Source organism: Microcaecilia unicolor, unplaced genomic scaffold (assembly GCF_901765095.1).
Source record: "Microcaecilia unicolor unplaced genomic scaffold, aMicUni1.1, whole genome shotgun sequence".
NCBI lineage: Eukaryota > Metazoa > Chordata > Amphibia > Gymnophiona > Siphonopidae > Microcaecilia > Microcaecilia unicolor.
The window spans coordinates 153,815-173,580 of NW_021963066.1; the positions used below are offsets into that span (position 1 = coordinate 153,815).

At 47.5% G+C, this 19,766-nt stretch overlaps 1 protein-coding gene across 1 annotated transcript in view; it reads right to left on the minus strand.

The window, feature by feature from the left end:
• Positions 1–19,766, minus strand: part of LOC115458877 (CMP-N-acetylneuraminate-beta-1,4-galactoside alpha-2,3-sialyltransferase-like) — a gene marked incomplete at both ends in the record, with an annotated part of 216,961 nt that overhangs the window by 143,028 nt on the left and 54,167 nt on the right. Inside the window, one exon of the mRNA XM_030188715.1 lies at positions 3,700–3,886. Within this exon, the coding sequence (XP_030044575.1) occupies positions 3,700–3,886 (187 nt within the window). The remainder of the gene's footprint in view (positions 1–3,699; positions 3,887–19,766) is intronic.

A 19,766-nucleotide genomic window follows, 5' to 3' on the forward strand; every position in this document is an offset into this window, starting at 1 on the left:
CGAGATATGGGAACACGTGCACCCCCAGCCTGCGAAGTGCCGCTGCTACCACAGCTAGGCACTTTGTGAACACCCTGGGCGCAGAGGCGAGCCCAAAGGGTAGCACACAGTACTGGAAGTGGCGTGTGCCCAACTGAAATCGCAGATACTGTCTGTGAGCTGGCAGTATCGGGATGTGTGTGTAGGCATCCTTCAAGTCCAGAGAGCATAGCCAATCGTTTTGCTGAATCATGGGGAGAAGGGTGCCCAGGGAAAGCATCCTGAACTTTTCTTTTACGAGATATTTGTTCAGGGCCCTTAGGTCTAGGATGGGACGCATCCCCCCTGTTTTCTTTTCCACAAGGAAGTACCTGGAATAGAATCCCAGCCCTTCTTGCCCGGATGGCACGGGCTCGACCGCATTGGCGCTGAGAAGGGCGGAGAGTTCCTCTGCAAGTACCTGCTTGTGCTGGAAGCTGTAAGACTGAGCTCCCGGTGGACAATTTGGAGGTTTTGAGGCCAAATTGAGGGTGTATCCTTGCCGGACTATTTGGAGAACCCACTGGTCGGAGGTTATTAGAGGCCACCTTTGGTGAAAAGCTTTCAACCTCCCCCCGACTGGTAGGTCGCCCGGCACTGACACTTGGATGTCGGCTATGCTCTGCTGGAGCCAGTCAAAAGCTCGCCCCTTGCTGGGGAGCCGAGGGGCCTGGCTGAGGCGCACGCTGCTGACGAGAGCGAGCGCGCTGGGGCTTAGCCTGGGCCGCAGGCTGTCGAGAAGGAGGATTGTACCTACGCTTACCAGAAGAGTAGGGAACAGTCTTCCTTCCCCCGAAAAATCTTCTACCTGTAGAGGTAGATGCTGAAGGCTGCCGGCGGGAGAACTTGTCGAATGCGGTGTCCCGCTGGTGGAGAGACTCTACCACCTGTTCGACTTTCTCTCCAAAAATGTTGTCCGCACGGCAAGGCGAGTCCGCAATCCGCTGCTGGAGTCTATTCTCCAGGTCGGCGGCACGCAGCCACGAGAGCCTGCGCATCACCACACCTTGAGCAGCGGCCCTGGACGCAACATCAAAGGTGTCATACACCCCTCTGGCCAGGAATTTTCTGCACGCCTTCAGCTGCCTGACCACCTCCTGAAAAGGCTTGGCTTGCTCAGGGGAAAGAGCATCAACCAAGCCCGCCAACTGCCGCACATTGTTCCGCATGTGTATGCTTGTGTAGAGCTGGTAAGACTGGATTTTGGCCACGAGCATAGAGGAATGGTAGGCCTTCCTCCCAAAGGAGTCTAAGGTTCTAGAGTCCTTGCCCGGGGGCGCCGAAGCATGCTCCCTAGAACTCTTAGCCTTCTTTAGGGCCAGATCCACAACTCCAGAATCATGAGGCAACTGGGTGCGCATCAGATCTGGGTCCCCATGGATCCGGTACTGGGACTCGATCTTCTTGGGGATGTGGGGATTAGTTAGAGGTTTTGTCCAGTTCGCAAGCAATGTCTTTTTTAGGACATGGTGCAAGGGAACAGTGGACGCTTCCTTAGGTGGAGAAGGATAGTCCAGGAGCTCAAACATTTCAGCCCTGGGCTCGTCCTCCACAACCACCGGGAAGGGGATGGCCGTAGACATCTCCCGGACAAAGGAAGCGAAAGACAGACTCTCAGGAGGAGAAAGCTGTCTTTCAGGAGAGGGAGTGGGATCAGAAGGAAGACCCTCAGACTCCTCGTCAGAGAAATATCTGGGGTCTTCTTCTTCCTCCCACGAGGCCTCACCCTCGGTGTCAGACACAAGTTCATGAACCTGTGTCTGCAACCTCGCCCGGCTCGACTCAGTGGAGCCACGTCCACGATGGGGGCGTCGAGAGGTAGACTCCCTGGCCCGCATCGGCGAAGCTCCCTCCACCGACGTAGTCGGGGAGCCCTCCTGGGAGGTGGCCGCAGTCGGTACCGCACGCGGTACCAACGTCGGGGACCTCACCCCGGGCGATGGGCCAGCCGGCGCCACGCTCGACGGTACCGGAGGCGCAAGCACCGCCGGTACCGGAGGGGTAGGGCGCAACAGCTCTCCCAGAATCTCTGGGAGAACGGCCCGGAGGCTCTCGTTCAGAGCGGCTGCAGAGAAAGGCAAAGAGGTCGATGCAGGCGTCGACGTCAGAACCTGTTCCGGGCGAGGAGGCTGTTCCGGGCTGTCCAGAGTGGAGCGCATCGACACCTCTTGAACAGAGGGTGAGCGGTCCTCTCGGTGCCGATGCCTGCTGGGTGCCGACTCCCTCGGCGACCCAGAGCTCTCGGTGCCGACGCGGGGAGGCGACCGGTGTCGATGCTTCTTCGATTTCTTCCGAAGCATGTCACCGGAGCTCCCCGGCACCGACGAGGAGGACGTAGAATCCAGCCGTCGCTTCCTCGGGGCCGAGGCCGAAGGAGGTCGGTCTCGGGGGGCTGTACCGCAGGAGCCCTCAGGGTAGGAGGAGACCCACCCGAAGGCTCACCGCCACCAGCAGGGGAATGGACAGCCCTCACCTGCACTCCTGACGATGCACCACCGTCCGACGACATCAGCAGACGAGGTCCCGGTACCACCGACGTCGATGCAGCTATCCGATGTCTCGGCGCCGATGCAGAGGCCCGATGCCTCAATGCACTCGATGCAGGGGCGGCCGAGGAAGATGGTCTGGACGCTGACGACGTCGATGCACTCGAAGATCCCGGTGCCGATGCCGACGAAGAGCCCGAGAACAACACGTTCCACTGGGCTAGTCTCGCTACCTGAGTCCACCTTTGAAGCAGGGAACATAGACTGCAGTTCTGAGGGCGGTGCTCGGCCCCCAGACACTGAAGACACGACGAGTGTCGATCAGTGAGCGAGATAACCCGGGCGCACTGGGTGCACTTCTTGAAGCCGCTGGAAGGCTTCGATGTCATGGGCGGAAAAATCGCGCCGGCGAAATCAAAGTCCGAAATGACGGAAAAAGAGCACCAAAAAATTTGTAAGGGAGAAAATCTCGACCGAGGCCGAAAAGAGGCCTACCCCGACGACGAACGAAAACTTATCGGAGCACTTCCCGACACTTGAAAGACTTTTCCGAAGAAAAAACACGTCAAAATAAATTTGGACGCGCGAGGTCGACTTTCTGGGGCTCGACACGGCGAAAACACGACCGTACCGAGTGCGGACAAAAGAAGACTGGCCGGCTCGAGCCGGTTTCGGGCGGGAAGACGGCCGCGCGTGCGCGGTGCGCGCAGGCGCGCGAGGACTAGCAAAGGACTTTGCTAGTGAAGTTTCCGATTGGAGGGGCTGCCGTGGACGTCACCCATCAGTGAGAACAAGCAGCCTGCTTGTCCTCGGAGAATGTATGTTAGTGTATCTTCATGGTTAGCTCATTTTGCTTTGACTTGATGAAGGGCTTGTCACAAATATATTAAGTTGCTCCAACAGAAAAGTCTCACTTACATTACATTAAAAAGCACATATATTCCACAATTACCTACTAGGTTCATGGAGGATCACAGACAATTACTAGGCAACCCTAGAAGATTATATAAAACCATAATAAAATGTATAATAGCAAGGCATAACTCAGTCAGAAGTTACTTTTCCAAAACAAACTCTTCTAAATGTCAAATAATTCTTGAACTTGTTTGCAGTAAAATCGATTACTTTTCTGTGTATTCATGAAGAATGAAACAGAAACCATGCTACTTCCTTATCAAATTAGTATTTAACTTACCACTTTCTCTTTGTAAACAACGTATTTTAGCCACTTGAAATCCTGCCACTTGAATCCAGCCAGGACAAAGAGGGAATTCTTCTCATACTGCTCCAGTTTCTGGATGGCCCCTTCAGGATATGTGATTCTCATTGTAGTCTTACTACCCACATCCTTCTCAAACCCTTTAACAGGGGCAGAGTTTAACCTGGCAGTTAATCAGAGGAAACATCATTAAGACCTCTGTGAGCAGAAGGGACAATGTGACATCATTCCAAACAGAGAGAGAGAGAGAGTTCTGATGGAAAATTCACATCCTGAACGGAAATGTGCAAAAAGATATAATTATTATTCAGCGTTGATTTTCCCTTGGTGCCCCTAGCAACGCCTCTCCTTCCCATTCCATGCTCATCAGGTAATAAATAGAAATAAACCAACAAAAAGGAAGATAAAATGATACCTTTTTTACTGGACTACATAATACTAGGGCTATACTTCAATTAAAATGTTTAATCACACAATTAATCACATAACATGTTCCCCTCACATTTCCTCCTATACTGTGCAAAAACTAGGAAAACATAGACAGCAGATGTAAATTCTCAAAACTGACATATTTCAATTACTAAACCTCTATCATTCTTTCTACTTACCTTTAGTGGCTCTCTGAACGTGCCTGTAATGCTGCAGCGCTGAAAGCCTGCTGCTTGTTATTCACTCGAAGCCTCACTCTGTACTGTCCGACCCAGAAACAGGACGCTCTGTCAGAGGACGGTACAGAGAGAGGCTTCTGGTAGGTAAGAAGCAGCAAGCTTTCAGCACTGTAGTGCTTCAGATAAGTTTAGAGGGCCATGAGGGGCAGATAGGAAGCGCAGGGAGGAGGAAGAGGGAGAGAAACAGAAATGCGGACTGCGGGGGTGGGGGGTGGAGAGGATGTGAAGAAATTACTACTACTACTTATCATTTCTATAGCGCTACCGGATGTACGCAGCGCTTCACACTTGAACATGAAGAGACAGTCCCTGCTCGATAGAGCTTACAATCTAATTATGACAGACAGACAGGACAAGTAAGGGATTAAGGGTTAGGACGGACAGGACATATTAGGGATAGGGGACAGATGAAGGGCTAGGTTAAGGTTTAGGAGTTAAAAGCAGCATCGAAGAGGTAGGTTTTTTGCTTAGATTTGAAGATGGCCAGAGATGAGGCTTGGCGTACCGGCTCAGGAAGTTTATTCCAGGAATACGGTGCAGCAAGATAGAAGGAACGGAGTCTGGAGTTAGAGGTGGAGGAGAAGGGTGCAGATAAGAGAGATTTGCCAGTGAGCGGAGTTCCCGGGTAGGAGTGTAGGGAGAGATGAGAGTGGAGAGGTACTGAGGAGCTGCAGAGTGAATGCATTTGTAAGTCAGTAAGAGGAGTTTGAACTGAATGCGGAAACGGATAGGGAGCCAATGAAGTGACTTGAGGAGAGGGCTAATATGAGTATAACGACACTGGCGGAATATTAGTTGTGCTGCGGAATTTTGAACAGATTGAAGAGGAGAGAGATGGCTCAGTGGGAGACCTGTGAGAAGCAAGTTGCAATAGTCTAAGTAGGAGGGGATAAGAGTGTGGATGAGGGTTCTGGTTGCATACTCAGAAAGGAAAGGGCGAATTTTGGTGATGTTATAGAGGAAGAAACGGCAGGTTTTAGCAGTCTGTTGAATATTTGAAGCAAAGGAGAGGGAGGAGTCGAAGATGACCCCAAGGTTACGTGCTGACGAGACGGGAAGGATGAGCGTATTATCCACAGAAATAGAGAAAGGGGGGAGAGGAGAGGTCGGTTTAGGTGGAAAGATAAGAAGCTCAGTCTTGGTCATGTTTAGCTTCAGATGGCGGTGAAACATCCAGGCAGCAATGTCAGACAGGCATGCTGAAACTTTGGCCTGGATGCCTGCTGAGAAATACTGGAAGATGGAAGAATCAGAGATGCCAGACCACTTGAAGGATAGGAAAGGGGGAGAGAGAGAGAGATGTGGGAAATGGAGCAGGGAGCCTAATGCATTAATTGTGTTAAATTTATTAACGCAATTTAAATTTGTATTGCATTAATTGCATTACTAATGCATTAAATGTGCAGCCCTACTTAACACTTTTTTGACCAGGTTAGTCCAATAATACAGTAAATGACAGTAGATAAAGACCTACACGGTCCAGGTCAGCCCACAAAGACGAAGCTACACCTGCCACTCTATGCAGGTTATAGTTATTCATGCTTAAACACTGGTTGGCAATTTACTATCATGCCAACCACATACAGGTAATTAAACATGGTGCAGTCTTGGGACAATATTTTATAACCAAAAGTATTGCTAACAGCATTTAACTTGCTAATCTCATCATTAAGATGATTTCCCCACCCCTTGAGATGCACAGCACCCTCAATCATAGCACATGATAATAAAGTGATATACAATATGCACACTTGATCTTCATCTGTCTTTTGCCATTTGCGGGGCACGGACGGTAGAAGTCCATCCGGCACTGGCCTTAGTTCCCAATTACTCTTGTCCAACATAATACTTCAACGGCCATGTTTTGTTTCCATTCTCCAATTTAGGCAACCCTTATGCTTATCCCACACATTTTCAAATTCTTTCACTGTTCTTGATTCAACCATCTCTACTGGAAGGGCATTTTAGACATCCGCTACCCTCTCTGTGGGAAAAATATTTCATGTTGATACCCTAAGTCTACCGCCCTGCAACCTTCACTCATATCCTCTAGATCTACCACCTCCATGTCTATGGAAGAGGTTTGCTTGTATATTAATACCTTTCAAGTACTTAAATGTCTGTATCATATCTCCTCTCGCTCTCTTTTCCTTTAACATATACATATTTAGCTCTCTAAAATGGGAGAGTTAGAATAAATTAACTAAATGTAAAATTAGATATAATAGGCATCTCTGAGACCTGGTGGAAGGAGGCTAACCAGTGGGACACTGTCATACCGGGGTACAAATTATATCGTAGCGATAGGATGGATCGAATTAGTGGAGGGGTAGCATTGTATATTAACGAGAGCCTTGAATTAAATAGATTGAAAATTCTGCAGGAAACAAAACACTTCTTGGAATCACTGTGGATTGAAATTCCATGTGTAAAAGGGAAAAGGATAATGATAGGAGTGTACTACCGTCCACCTGGCTAGGATGAACAGACAGATGCAGAAATGTTAAAGGAAATTAGGGACGCAAACAAACTGGGCAACACAATAATAATGGGTGATTTCAATTACCCCGATATTGACTGGGTAAATGTAACATCAGGACATGCTAGGGAGGTAAAATTCCTTGATGAAATCAAGGACAGCTTTATGGCGCGGCTGGTACAGGAACCAACGAAAGAAGGAAAAATTCTAGACCTAGTCCTTAGTGGAGCGCATAATCTGGTGTGGGAGGTAATGGTGCTGGGGCCGCTTGATAACAGTGATCATAATATGATCGGATTTGATATTAGCTTTGAAGTAAGTATACATAGGAAATCAAATACGTTAGTGTTTAACTTTAAAAAATGAGACTATGATAAAATGAGAAGAATGGTGAAAAGAAAAGTTAGAGGAGCGACTGCGAGGGTCAAAAATTTACATCAGGCGTGGATGCTGTTCAAAAACACTATCCTGGAAGCCCAGGCCAAATATATTCATAGTAACATAAACATAATATAGTAGATGACGGCAGAAAAAGACCTGCACGGTCCATCCAGTCTGCCCAACAAGATAAACTCATATGTGTATACCTTACCTTGATTTGTACCTGTCTTTTTCAGGGCACAGACCGTATAAGTCTGCCCAGCACTATCGCCTCCTCCCAACCACCAGCCCCGCCTCCCACCACCGGCTCTGGCACAGACTGTATAAGTCTGCCCAGCACTATTCCCCGCCTCCCAACCACCAGTCCTGCCTCCCACCACCGGCTCTGGCACAGACCGTATAAGTCTGCCCACCGCTATCCTCGCCTCCCAACCACCAACCCCTCTTCCCCCCACCTGCTCCGCCACCCAATTTCGGCTAAGCTTCTGAGGATCCATTCCTTCTGCACAGGATTCCTTTATGTATATCCCACGCATGTTTGAATTCCGTTACCGTTTTCATCTCCACCACCTCCTGCGGGAGGGCATTCCAAGTATCCACCACTCTCTCTGTGAAAAAATACTTCCTGACATCTTTTTTGAGTCTGCCCCCCCTTCAATCTCATTTCATGTCCTCGCGTTCTACCGCCTTCCCATCTCTGGAAAATATTTGTTTGTGGATTAATACCTTTCAAATATTTGAACGTCTGTATCATATCACCCCTGTTCCTCCTTTCCTCCAGGGTATACATGTTCAGGTCAGCTAGTCTCTCCTCATACGTCTTGGAACGCAAATCCCATACCATTTTCGTAGCTTTTCTTTGCACCGCTTCGATTTTTTTTACATCCTTAGGAAGGTATGGCCTCCAAAACTGAACACAATACTCCAGGTGGGGCCTCACTAACGACTTGTACAGGGGCATCAACACCTCCTTTCTTCTGCTGGTCACACCTCTCTCTATACAGCCTAACAACCTTCTAGCTACGGCCACCGCCTTCTCACACTGTTTCGTCGCCTTCAGATCCTCAGATACTATCACCCCAAGATCCCTCTCCCCATCTGTACATATCCGACTCTCACCGCCTAACACATAAGTCTCTCGTGGGTTTCTACTCCCTAAGTGCATCACTTTGCATTTCTTCGCTTTGAATTTTAATTGCCAAATCTTAGACCATTCTTCTAGCGTCTGCAGATCCTTTTTCATGCTTTCCACTCCCTCCCCGGTGTCCACTCTGTTACAGATCTTAGTATCATCCGTAAATAGGCAAACTTTACCTTCTAACTTTTCGGCAATGTCACTCACAAATATATTGAACAGAATCGGCCCCAGCACCGATCCCTGAGGCACTCCACTACTCACCTTTCCCTCCTACGAGCGAATTCCATTCACCACCACCCTCTGGCGTATGTCCGACAACCAGTTCCTAATCCAGTTCACCACTTCAGGTCCTATCTTCAGCCCATCCAGTTTATTTAAGAGCCTCCTGTGGGGAACAGTGTCAAAAGCTTTGCTGAAATCTAGATTAAGTCCATAGCTCGTCCCTGATTCAATTCTCCTGTCACCCAATCAAAGAACTCAATGAGATTTGTTTGGCACAATTTCCCTTTGGTAAAACCGTGTTGTCTCGGATCTTGCAACTTATTGGCTTCCAGGAAACTCACTATCCTTTCCTTCAGCATCGCTTCCATTACTTTTCCAATAACCGAAGTGAGGCTTACCGGCTTCTTTCCTATCACCACTTTTGTGAAGAGGGACCACCTCCGCCATTCTCCAATCCCTCGGAACCTCTCCCGTCTGCAAGGATATATTAAACAAATCTTTAAGAGGACCCGCCAAAACCTCTCTGAGCTCCCTCAATATCCTGGGGTGGATCCTGTCCGGTCCCATGGCTTTGTCCACCTTTAGCTTTTCAAGTTGTTGATACACACTTTCTTCTGTGAACGGTGCTCTATCCACTTCATTCTCATTTGTACTATTTCCACTCCATCGTGGTCCTTCTCCAGGATTTTCTTCTGTGAAAACAGAACAAAAGTATCTATTTAGCAAATTTGCTTTTTCTTCATCATTATCCACATAGCGGTTAGCAGTATCTTTTAGTCTCACAATTCCCTTTTAGTCATTCTCCTTTCACTAATATACCTGAAGAAATTTTTGTCACCCCTCCTTACATTTCTAGCCATTTGTTCTTCCGCTTTTGCCAGTCATATCTCTCTCTTGGCTTCTTTCAGTTTCATCCGGTATTCCTCCATGTGTTCCTTTTCTTGAGTTTTTCTGTATTTCTGGAACGCCAACTCTTTAGCCTTTATTTTCTCAACCACTTGCTTGGAGAACCATATCAGTTTCCTTTTTCTCTTGCTTTTATTTACTTTCCTTACATAAAGGTTCGTGGCCCTATTTATAGCTTCTTTCAGCCTGGACCACTGTCCTTCCACTTCTCGTACTTCCTCCCAGCCCATCATCTCCTTCCTCAGGTATTCCCCCATTTTACTAAAGTCAGCATGCTTGAAATCCAGGACTTTGAGTTTTGAGTGGCCGCTCTCCACTTTAGCTGTTATATCAAACCAAACCGTTTGATGGTCACTGCTGCCCAGGTGGGCACCCACTCGGATTCAATTCTCCAGTTACCCAATCAAAGAATTCAATGAGATTCATTTGGCACGATTTCCCTCTGGTAAAACCATGTTGTCTCGGATCTTGCAACTTATTGGCTTCCAGGAAATTCACTATCCTTTCCTTCAGCATCGCTTCCATTACTTTTCCAATAACCGAAGTGAGGCTTACCGGCCTGTAGTTTCCAGCTTCTTCCCTAACACCACTTTTGTGAAGAGAGACCACATCCACCGTTCTCCAATCCCTCTGAACCTCTCCCGTCTGCAAGGATTTATTAAACAAATCTTTAAGAGGACCCGCCAGAACCTCTCTGAGCTCCCTCAATATTCTGGGGTGGATCCCGTCCGGTCCCATGGCTTTGTCCACCTTTAGCTTTCCAAGTTGTTCATACACACTCTCTTCCGTGAACGGTGCTATATCCACTCCATTCTGAAATGTACTTTTGCCAGTCCCTCGTGGTCCTTCTCCAGGATTTTCTTCAGTGAAAACAGAACAAAAGTATCTATTTAGCAAATTGGCTTTTTCTTCATCATTATCTACATAGTGGTTCGCAGTATCTTTTAGTCTCACAATTCCCTTTTTAGTCATTCTCCTTTCACTAATATACCTGAAGAAATTTTTATCACCCCTCCTTACATTTCTAGCCATTTGTTCTTCTGCTTGCGCCTTTGCCAGACGTACCTCTCTCTTGGCTTCTTTCAGTTTCATCCGGTATTCCTCCCCGTGTTCCTCTTCTTGAGTTTTTCTATAGGCTAAAGTACACCCCCTGACGTCAGTCAGACTGTAGGGGTATTTCTCTGTGATCTAGCCAGAGCTGGTCTTGGCCTATACAAGCCTATGACATCTTGGTACAATAAGATGGCTGCTGCAACCCTCTCACCTGCACATCTCTGTGTCAGCAAGATCCAGCTTCAGCTTGTGGAAAATCACTGACAGGCTTGCTGAAGCCAAGGACATTCTCTGTTCCAACCATCCCCCTGCTATCTCTGAGAGGCTGAGAAGGGAGTCATACTCATGGCACCAGAAGTTACCATCTCCAAGGTCACAAAACAAAGAACTCTTCTTGCCATGCACTGGACTGTACGTGATCATAAGTACATAAGTAGTGCCATACTGGGAAAGACCAAAGGTCCATCTAGCCCAGCATCCTGTCACCGACAGTGGCCAATCCAGGTCAAGGGCACCTGGCACGCTCCCCAAACGTAAAAACATTCCAGACAAGTTATACCTAAAAATGAGGAATTTTTCCAGTCCATTTAATAGCGGTCTATGGACTTGTCCTTTAGGAATCTATCTAACCCCTTTTTAAACTCCGTCAAGCTAACCGCCCGTACCACGTTCTCCGGCAATGAATTCCAGAGTCTAATTACACGTTGGGTGAAGAAAAATTTTCTCCGATTCGTTTTAAATTTACCACACTGTAGCTTCAACTCATGCCCTCTAGTCCTAGTATTTTTGGATAGCGTGAACAGTCGCTTCACATCCACCCGATCCATTCCACTCATTATTTTATACACTTCTATCATATCTCCCCTCAGCCGTCTCTTCTCCAAGCTGAAAAGCCCTAGCCTTCTCAGCCTCTCTTCATAGGAAAGTCGTCCCATCCCCACTATCATTTTCGTCGCCCTTCGCTGTACCTTTTCCAATTCTACTATATCTTTTTTGAGATACGGAGACCAGTACTGAACACAATACTCCAGGTCCAGATTTGGTCCAGGCTATCACCTGACCGAGAGGTCTGGAAGAACGCGGGAAGGGTGGGAGAAGTTAGTCGGAGACCCTCGGAGGAGGAGTACCTGTGAAGGACCTGAGAAATCCAGCAAGGCTCGGGGTGAGCTAGAGACTGTATGATACCAACCTTGTGACCTGCATAACTGGTGCAAATACCTGTGGCAGAGATATTGGCTCTGAATACCAACGGAGCGACGGAAACCTGCTTGGTTGCTTAGTAAGACCTGCACTATATCCAAGACACAGACAGCTGAGATAGCGTCTGGGGAGATTACTGCTACTATTTAGTAGTAATTCTGCTCCGGTCTCATCTGAAGCCGTCATCCGGACAGCGTGGTAAGATCATAGTGATATATTTCCTAGTCTGGGTTAGGCAGTGGTTTTATCTAAGTACGACTGGTTTATGTCAGCTCTCGGTCAGGGACAGCTGCTAATGTGTATTTTGCATAAGATGTGATAAGTTTTCATAAGGATCATTAGGATATCATTTGTACTGTTCTAATCATTACTGTACGTAGTCTCAGGATAATCAGAGTGTAGTTAGACAATATATTTTGTTACTGTGCATATCAGTGAGAGATATTATATTGCATATAAGCTATTGCAGAGTGTTTCTATTTTTCTACCTGTAATAAATAATAATAATTATCATCTGTGACGTGGCTTTGGTTCTTTGGCGGGGAACAAAACACTGGCAGGGTGCCAGCTCCAAGGTTCCTTTATAATATCCCCTAGACTGAGCGAGGAACCTTGCAATAAGTATTATCAGGGAATAATTATTGCCCTAATTACTTATTTTCACCCTACAAGACCCTGCCAGCCAATCAGGAATACAGTCCACCCCCTTTCCCTGCCAAACCGGCAGGATCATAACAATAGCTTTCTCTGAAGTAGTACCTACATTTGGAAAGGGAGAGAAAAGACTGCAAAGTACTGAGAATTTCAAGAGCTGGCTCAAAACATGGTGTCACCAAGAAGGATTTAGGTACATAGGAGGATGGGGCAATACATGGAAAAACAAAAGACTACACTGTAATGATGGGCTGCATCTCACTGTGGCAGGAAAAAAAATCTTTGGGGAGAAATTCAGACAATATATTTCTAGGCATTTAAACTAGAAGGCGGGGGTGGCATATGGAGGCAGTTCACTTCAAGTGGTCACCCCCAGCTAAAGCTAAAGACAAGATGCATCAGTAGAAAAGAAAGCAATAAAAACAACAATCTTAGCAAATCACTTCTTACCAACACAGCAGGAAGTGAGACTAAACAAGAAACTAAACAGAAGATAAAAATTATACGGAAATGTAGATGGAAAGCGATGACCACAAATGCCCGCAGTCAAAGCAATAAAGTTCATGACCTTCAAGCCCTGATGTTGGAGACAGACTTAGATGTTGTTGCAATCACGGACACATGGCTCAATGGTTCCCATGAATGGGATGCAAACATACCAGGCTATAATCTATTTAGGAAGGAGAGAGATGGTCGTAAAGGTGGAGGAGTAGCTCTGTATGTGAGAAATGATATCGCAGCGACTGAAATGACAGGGACCTGGGGAAATGAGGAAGCGATATGGATCATCTTAAAAAGAGATGATAGAAACTCTGTCCACGTGGGTGTTGTCTACAGACCCCCGACACAATTGGAGTAACTAGATAAAGATCTGATCGCAGATATTCAAAAGTTGGGAAAGAAGAGAGAGGTGCTGCTGCTGGGAGATTTCAATCAGCTGGATCTAAATTGGAAGGTTCCATCTGCAGAATAGGAAAGAAGTAGAGAGATCGTGAATACTTTCCAAAGTGCTCTGCTCAGACAAATGGTGACGGAACCCACGAGGAAGGGAGCGACGCGAGATCTGGTGCTCACAAATGGAGATAGTGTGCCAAATGTCCGAGTGGGTGCCCACCTGGGCAGCAGTGACCATCAAACAGTTTGGCTGAAGTGGAGGGCGGCCACTCAAAACTCAAAGTCCTGGATTTCAAGCACGTTGGCTTTAGTAACATGGGGGAATACCTGAGGAAGGAGCTGATGGTCTGGGAGGACGAACGAGAAGTGGAAGGACAGTGGTCCAGGCTGAAAGAAACTATAAATAGGGCCATGAACCTTTATGTAAGGAGAGTAAATAAAAGCAAGAGAAAAAGGAAACCGATATGGTTCTCCAAGCAAATGGCCGAGAGTTGGTGTTCCTGAAATACAGAAAAACTCATGAAGAGGACACACAGAGAGAAATACCGGATGAAACTGAAAGAATCCAAGAGAGAGATACGTCTGGCGAAAGTGCAAGCGGAAGAACAAATGGCTAGAAATGTAAGGAGGGGTGACAAAAATTTCTTCAGGTATATTAGTGAAAGGAGGAAGACTAAAAAGGGAATTGCGAGACTGAAAGATGTTGTGAACCGCTATGTAGATAATGATGAAGAAAAAGCAAATTTGCTAAACAGATACTTTTGTTCTGTTTTCACAGAAGAAAATCCTGGAGAAGGACCGCGATTGACTGGCAAAAGTACAAATGAGAATGGAGTGGATAGAGCACCGTTCACGGAAGAGAGTGTGTATGAACAACTTGAAAATCTAAAGGTGGACAAACCCATGGGACCGGATGAGATCCACCCCAGGATATTGAGGGAGCTCAGAGAGGTTCTGGCGGGTCCTCTTAAAGATTTGTTTAATAAATCCTTGGAGACGGGAGAGGTTCTGTGGGATTGGAGAACGGTAGAGGTGGTCCCTCTTCACAAAAGTGGTGATAGGGAAGAAGCTGGAACCTACAGGCTGGTAAGCCTCACTTTGGTTATTGGAAAAGTAATGGAAGCGATGCTGAAGGAAAGGATAGTGAATTTCCTGGAAGCCAATAAGTTGCAAGATCCGAGACAACATGGTTTTACCAGAGGGAAATCGTGCCAAACGAATCTCATTGAATTCTTTGATTGGGTAACTGGAGAATTGAATCATGGATGTGCTATAGACGTAATCTACTTAGATTTCAGCAAAGCTTTTGACATGGTTCCCCACAGGAGGCTCTTGAATAAACTTGACAGGCTACTACTACTACTACTTAACATTTCTAGAGCGCTACTAGGGTTACGCAGCGCTGTACAGTTTAACAAAGAAGGACAGTCCCTGCTCAAAGGAGCTTACAATCTAAAGGAAGAAATGTCAAGTTGGGCAGTCTAGATTTCCTGAAAAGAGGTATAGTGGTTAGGTGCCGAAGGCGACCTTGAAGAGGTGGGCTTTGAGCAAGGATTTGAAGATGGGCAGGGAGGGGGCCTGGCGTATGGGCTCAGGGAGTTTATTCCAGGCATGGGGTGGGGTGAGGCGAGGCAGAAAGGGCAGAGCCTGGAGTTGGCGGTGGTGGAGAAGAGTACTGAAAGGAGGGATTTGTCTTGAGAGCGGAGGTTACGGGTGGGAACGTAAGGGGAGATGAGGGTAGAGAGGTAAGGAGGGGCTGCAGATCGAGTGCATTTGTAGGTTAGTAGGAGAAGCTTGAACTGTATGCGGTACCTGATCGGGAGCCAGTGAAGTGACTTAAGGAGAGGGGTGATATATCGGTCTAGGCGGAAGATAAGACGTGCAGCAGAATTCTGAACGGACTGAAGGGGGGATAGATGGCTAAATGGGAGACCAGTGAGGAGTAGGTTGCAGTATTCAAGGCGAGAGGTAATGAGAGAGTGGATGAGAGTTTGGGTGGTGTGCTCAGAAAGGAAAGGGCGAATTTTGCTAATGTTATAGAGGAAGAAGCGACAGGTCTTGGTTATCTGCTGGATATGCGCAGAGAAGGAGAGGGAGGAGTCGAAGATGACTCCGAGGTTGCGGGCGGATGAGACGGGGACGATAAGGGTGCCGTCAACTGAGACAGAGAGTGGAGGGAGAGGAGAAGTGGGTTTGGGTGGGAAGACAATAAGCTCGGTCTTGGCCATGTTCAGTTTCAGGTGGCGGTTGAACATCCAGGTAGCAATATCGGATAAGCAGGAAACTCTGGTCTGGGTTTCCGCAGTGATGTTTGGTGTGGAGAGATAAAGCTGGGTGTCGTCAGCATAAAGATGATATTGGAAGCCATGAGATAAGATCAGGGAGCCCAGGGAAGAGGTGTAGATTGAGAAAAGAAGGGGTCCAAGGACAGATCCCTGAGGAACTGCAACAGAGAGCGGGATGGGGTGGAGGAAGAACCATGAGAATGTACTCTGAAGGTACGGTGGGAGAGATAAGAGGAGAACCAGGAGAGGACAGAGCCCAAATGAGGACAGTGTGGCAAGAAGTAAATTGTGATTGACAGTGTCAAAAGCGGTGGATAGGTCGAGGAGGATGAGGATGGAGTAGTAACCTTTGGATTTGGCAAGGAACAGGTCATTGCAGACTTTAGATAGTGCAGTTTCTGTCGAGTGTAAGGGGTGAAAGCCGGATTGAAGCAGATCGAGGATGGCATGAGAGGAGAGAAAATCAAGGCAACAGCTGTGAACGGCACGTTCAAGTATCTTGGAGAGGAAGGGTAGGAGGGAAATGGGGCGGTAGTTGGAGGGACGGGTAGGGTCAAGTGATGGTTATTTGAGGAGTGGTGTGACTACAGTATACTTGAAGGTGTCAGGGACAGCTGCAGTGGAGAGAGAGAGGTTGAGGATATTACAGATGGGGGGGGGGGGTGACAGTAGGAGAGATGGTGTTAAGTAAGTTGGTGGGGATAGGGTCAGAGGAACATGTGGTGCATTTCGAGGAGGAAAGAAGATGGGTGGTTTCCTCTTCGGTGATATCAGGAAATGAGGAGAAGGAGGCCTGGGTTGGTTGGTTGAGGAAGTGGGTTATAGGGTGAAGAGGAGGAAATGGTTTGGTGATGAATTCGAGGCTGATCTTCTGCACCTTTTCGCGGAAGTAGTCAGCCAGTGATTGAGGAGAGAGTGAGGGGGTGGGGGGGGGGTGGGAGCAGAGGGCACTTTGAGGAGGGAGTTAAGGGTGGCGAAGAGACGACGAGGGTTAGAGCTGAGGGAATTAGTCAATTGGGTGTAATAGTCCTGTTTGGCGAGGAATAGGGAGGACTGGAAGGAGGATAGCATGAATTTGTAATGAATGAAATCAGTATGGGTGCGAGATTTCCTTCAGAGGCGTTCAGCCGATCGGGCGCAGGAGCGAAAGTATCGGGTGCAAGGAGTCAGCCTGGGCTGGGGATAAGTGCGCCTTGTGGGACAGGAGATGGATGGTGCAAGGGTGTCCAAAGCAGAGGAGAGAGTTGCATTGTAAGTGGAGACAGCCTTGTCGACAGACTCAGAGGACATGACAGAAGGGAGGAGATTAGAGATACTAGAGGATAAGGTGGGAGGGTCGACAGCCTGGAGATTCCTGGAAGTAGTGGTTAGTGTTGGGCGGGACTAAGGGGAAGGGTGATGAAGAGTGAAGGTGATCAGGTGATGGTCAGAGAGAGGAAGAGCTGAGGCGCAGAAATTGGAGGGTGAGCAGGTAGAGGAGAGGACGAGGTTCAGACAGTGGCCAGATTGGTGAGTAGGGGTGGTGGAGCTCAGTTGGAGGTTGAAGGAGGAGGTTAGAGTGAGGAACTGAGAAGCGTATGAGTTGGATGGGTTATCAGTGTGTATGTTAAAGTCTCCAAGAATGAGGGATGGGGATGAGGGCTCAAGAAAAATGGAGAGCCAGGCATTGAAGTCGGCAAGGAAGGAAGAGAGGGACTTATCAGGGGGGCGGTAAATGACTGCAACTATGAGTGGCAGCGGGTAGAACAGACGGATGGAGTGAACTTCAAAGGATGAGAAGCAGTGAGACTACGGTAGGAGGAGAGCTTGAAAACTGCAGGAGGGCGAAAGTAGTAACCCGATGCTGCCACCGTGGCCAACTGAGCGGGGAGAATGGGAGAAAAGATAACCACCATGACATAGGGCCGCGACTGAGGCAGAGTCGTCAGAGGTGAGCCAGGTTCCAGTTAGGGCGAGCAGTTGAAGGGAACGGGAGATGAAATAGGACCCAACATGGTGAACTGGATTAGGAACTGGTTGACGGACAGACGCCAGAGGGTTGTGGTTAATGGAATTTGCTCAGATGAGGGAAAGGTGAGTAGTGGAATGCCTCAGGGATTGATGCTCGGGCCGATTCTGTTCAATATATTTGTGACATTGCCGAAGGGTTAGAAGGTAAAGTTTGCCTTTTTGCGGATGATACTAAGATTTGTAACAGAGTGGACACCCAGGAGGGAGTGGAAAACATGAGAAAGGATCTGCGGAAGCTAAAAGAATGGTTTAAGGTTTGGCAATTATTTTTTTATTTTATTGCATTTGTATCCCACATTTTCCCCACCTAATTGCGGGCTCAGTGTGGCTTACAATATATTGTGAATGATGGAAGCACAATTTGTTGCATTATGATTATGGGTTACATAGTGAAGAGTAATGGGAAGACAAAGTCAAAGTCAAAATATCATTTGGGAATGGAACAGTGGAATATAACAATGGGGAATTGATAGGGCGATAAAACAATAGCAAGAGGGTAGAGTATTAAGTGTGATTAAAATGCGGGGGAAGAGAACTCAGAAGAGAGTGTACTAATGCATTTCTATTAGTGTGTGTGGGCTTCATGTGTTTTGGTCCTTGCAGTATATTTTCTCAAAGAGATGGGTCTTCAATAGTTTGCGGAAGTCGGTAAGTTCGTAGATCGTTTTCAGGTTGCGTGGTAGTGTATTCCAGAATTGTGTGCTCATATAAGAGAAGGTTGATGCGTGAAGTACTTTGTATTTTATGCCTTTGCAGTTAGGGAAGTGGAGATTGAGGAGAGTTCGGGATGATCTTTTGGCATTTCTGGGTGGCAGGTCTATTAGATCAGACATGTATGCAGGGGCTTCACCGTGAATGATTTTGTGGACTAAGGTACATACTTTAAAAGTGATACGCTCCTTGAGTGGGAGCCAATGTAGTTTCTCACGTAAGGGTTTTGCACTTAGGAAGTAGAAATCCACGGGAGACATATGTTAGGTGGTGAGAGTCTGATATGTACGGACAGGGAAAGGGATCTTGGGGTGATAGTATCTGAGGATCTGAAGGTGAAGAAACAGTGTGACAAGGCGGTGGCCATAGCTAGAAGGTTGCTAGGCTGTATAGAGAGAGGTGTGACCAGCAGAAGAAAAGAGGTTTTAATGCCCCTGTATAAGTCTTTGGTGAGGCCCCACCTCGAGTATTGTGTTCAGTTTTGGAGGCCGTATCTTGCTAAGGATGTAAAAAGAATTGAAGCGGTGCAAAGAAAAGCTACAAGAATGGTATGGGATTTGCGTTATAAGACGTATGAGGAGAGACTTGCGGACCTGAACATGTATACCCTGGAGGAAAGAAGAAACAGGGGTGATATGATACAGACGTTCAAATATTTGAAAGGTATTAATCCGCAAACGAACCTTTTCCGGAGATGGGAAGGTGGTAGAACTAGAGGACATGAAATGAGATTGAAGGGGGGCAGACTCAAGAAAAATGTCAGGAAGTACTTTTTCATGGAGAGAGTGGTGGATACTTGGAATGCCCTCCCGCAGGAGGTGGTGGAGATGAAAACGGTAACGGAATTTAAAAATGCGTGGGATAAACATAAAGGAATCCTGTTCAGAAGGAATGGATCCTCAGAAGCTTAGCGGAGATTGGATGGCAGAGCCGGGGGTGGGAGGCGGGGCTAGTGCTGGGCAGACTTCTACGGTCTGTGCCCTGAAAATGGCAGATACAAATCAAGGTCAGGTATACACATAAAGTACAACATATGAGTTTATCTTGTAGGGCAGACTGGATGGACCGTGTAGGTCTTTCTCTGCCGTCATGTACTAAGTTACTATCAGCAGCATAATCGAACGAGAAGGACGCCCATCTTCTGACACAAATTGGGAGATGGGTGTTCTTCTCTCATGGTCGCCCAAATCGGCATAATGGAAAGCCGATTTTGGGCGTCCTCAACTGCTTTCTGTCGCGGGGACGACCAAGGTTCATGGGGGCGTGTCGGCAGTGTACAGACGGCGGGACGAGGGAATGGTTAAGAGATGGGCGTCATCGGCCAATAATGAAAAAAGAAGGGCGTCCCTGACGAGCATTTGGCCGACTTTACTTGGTCCAATATTTTTCATGACCAAGTATCGAAAAGGTGCCCAAACTGATCAGATGACCACCGGAGGGAA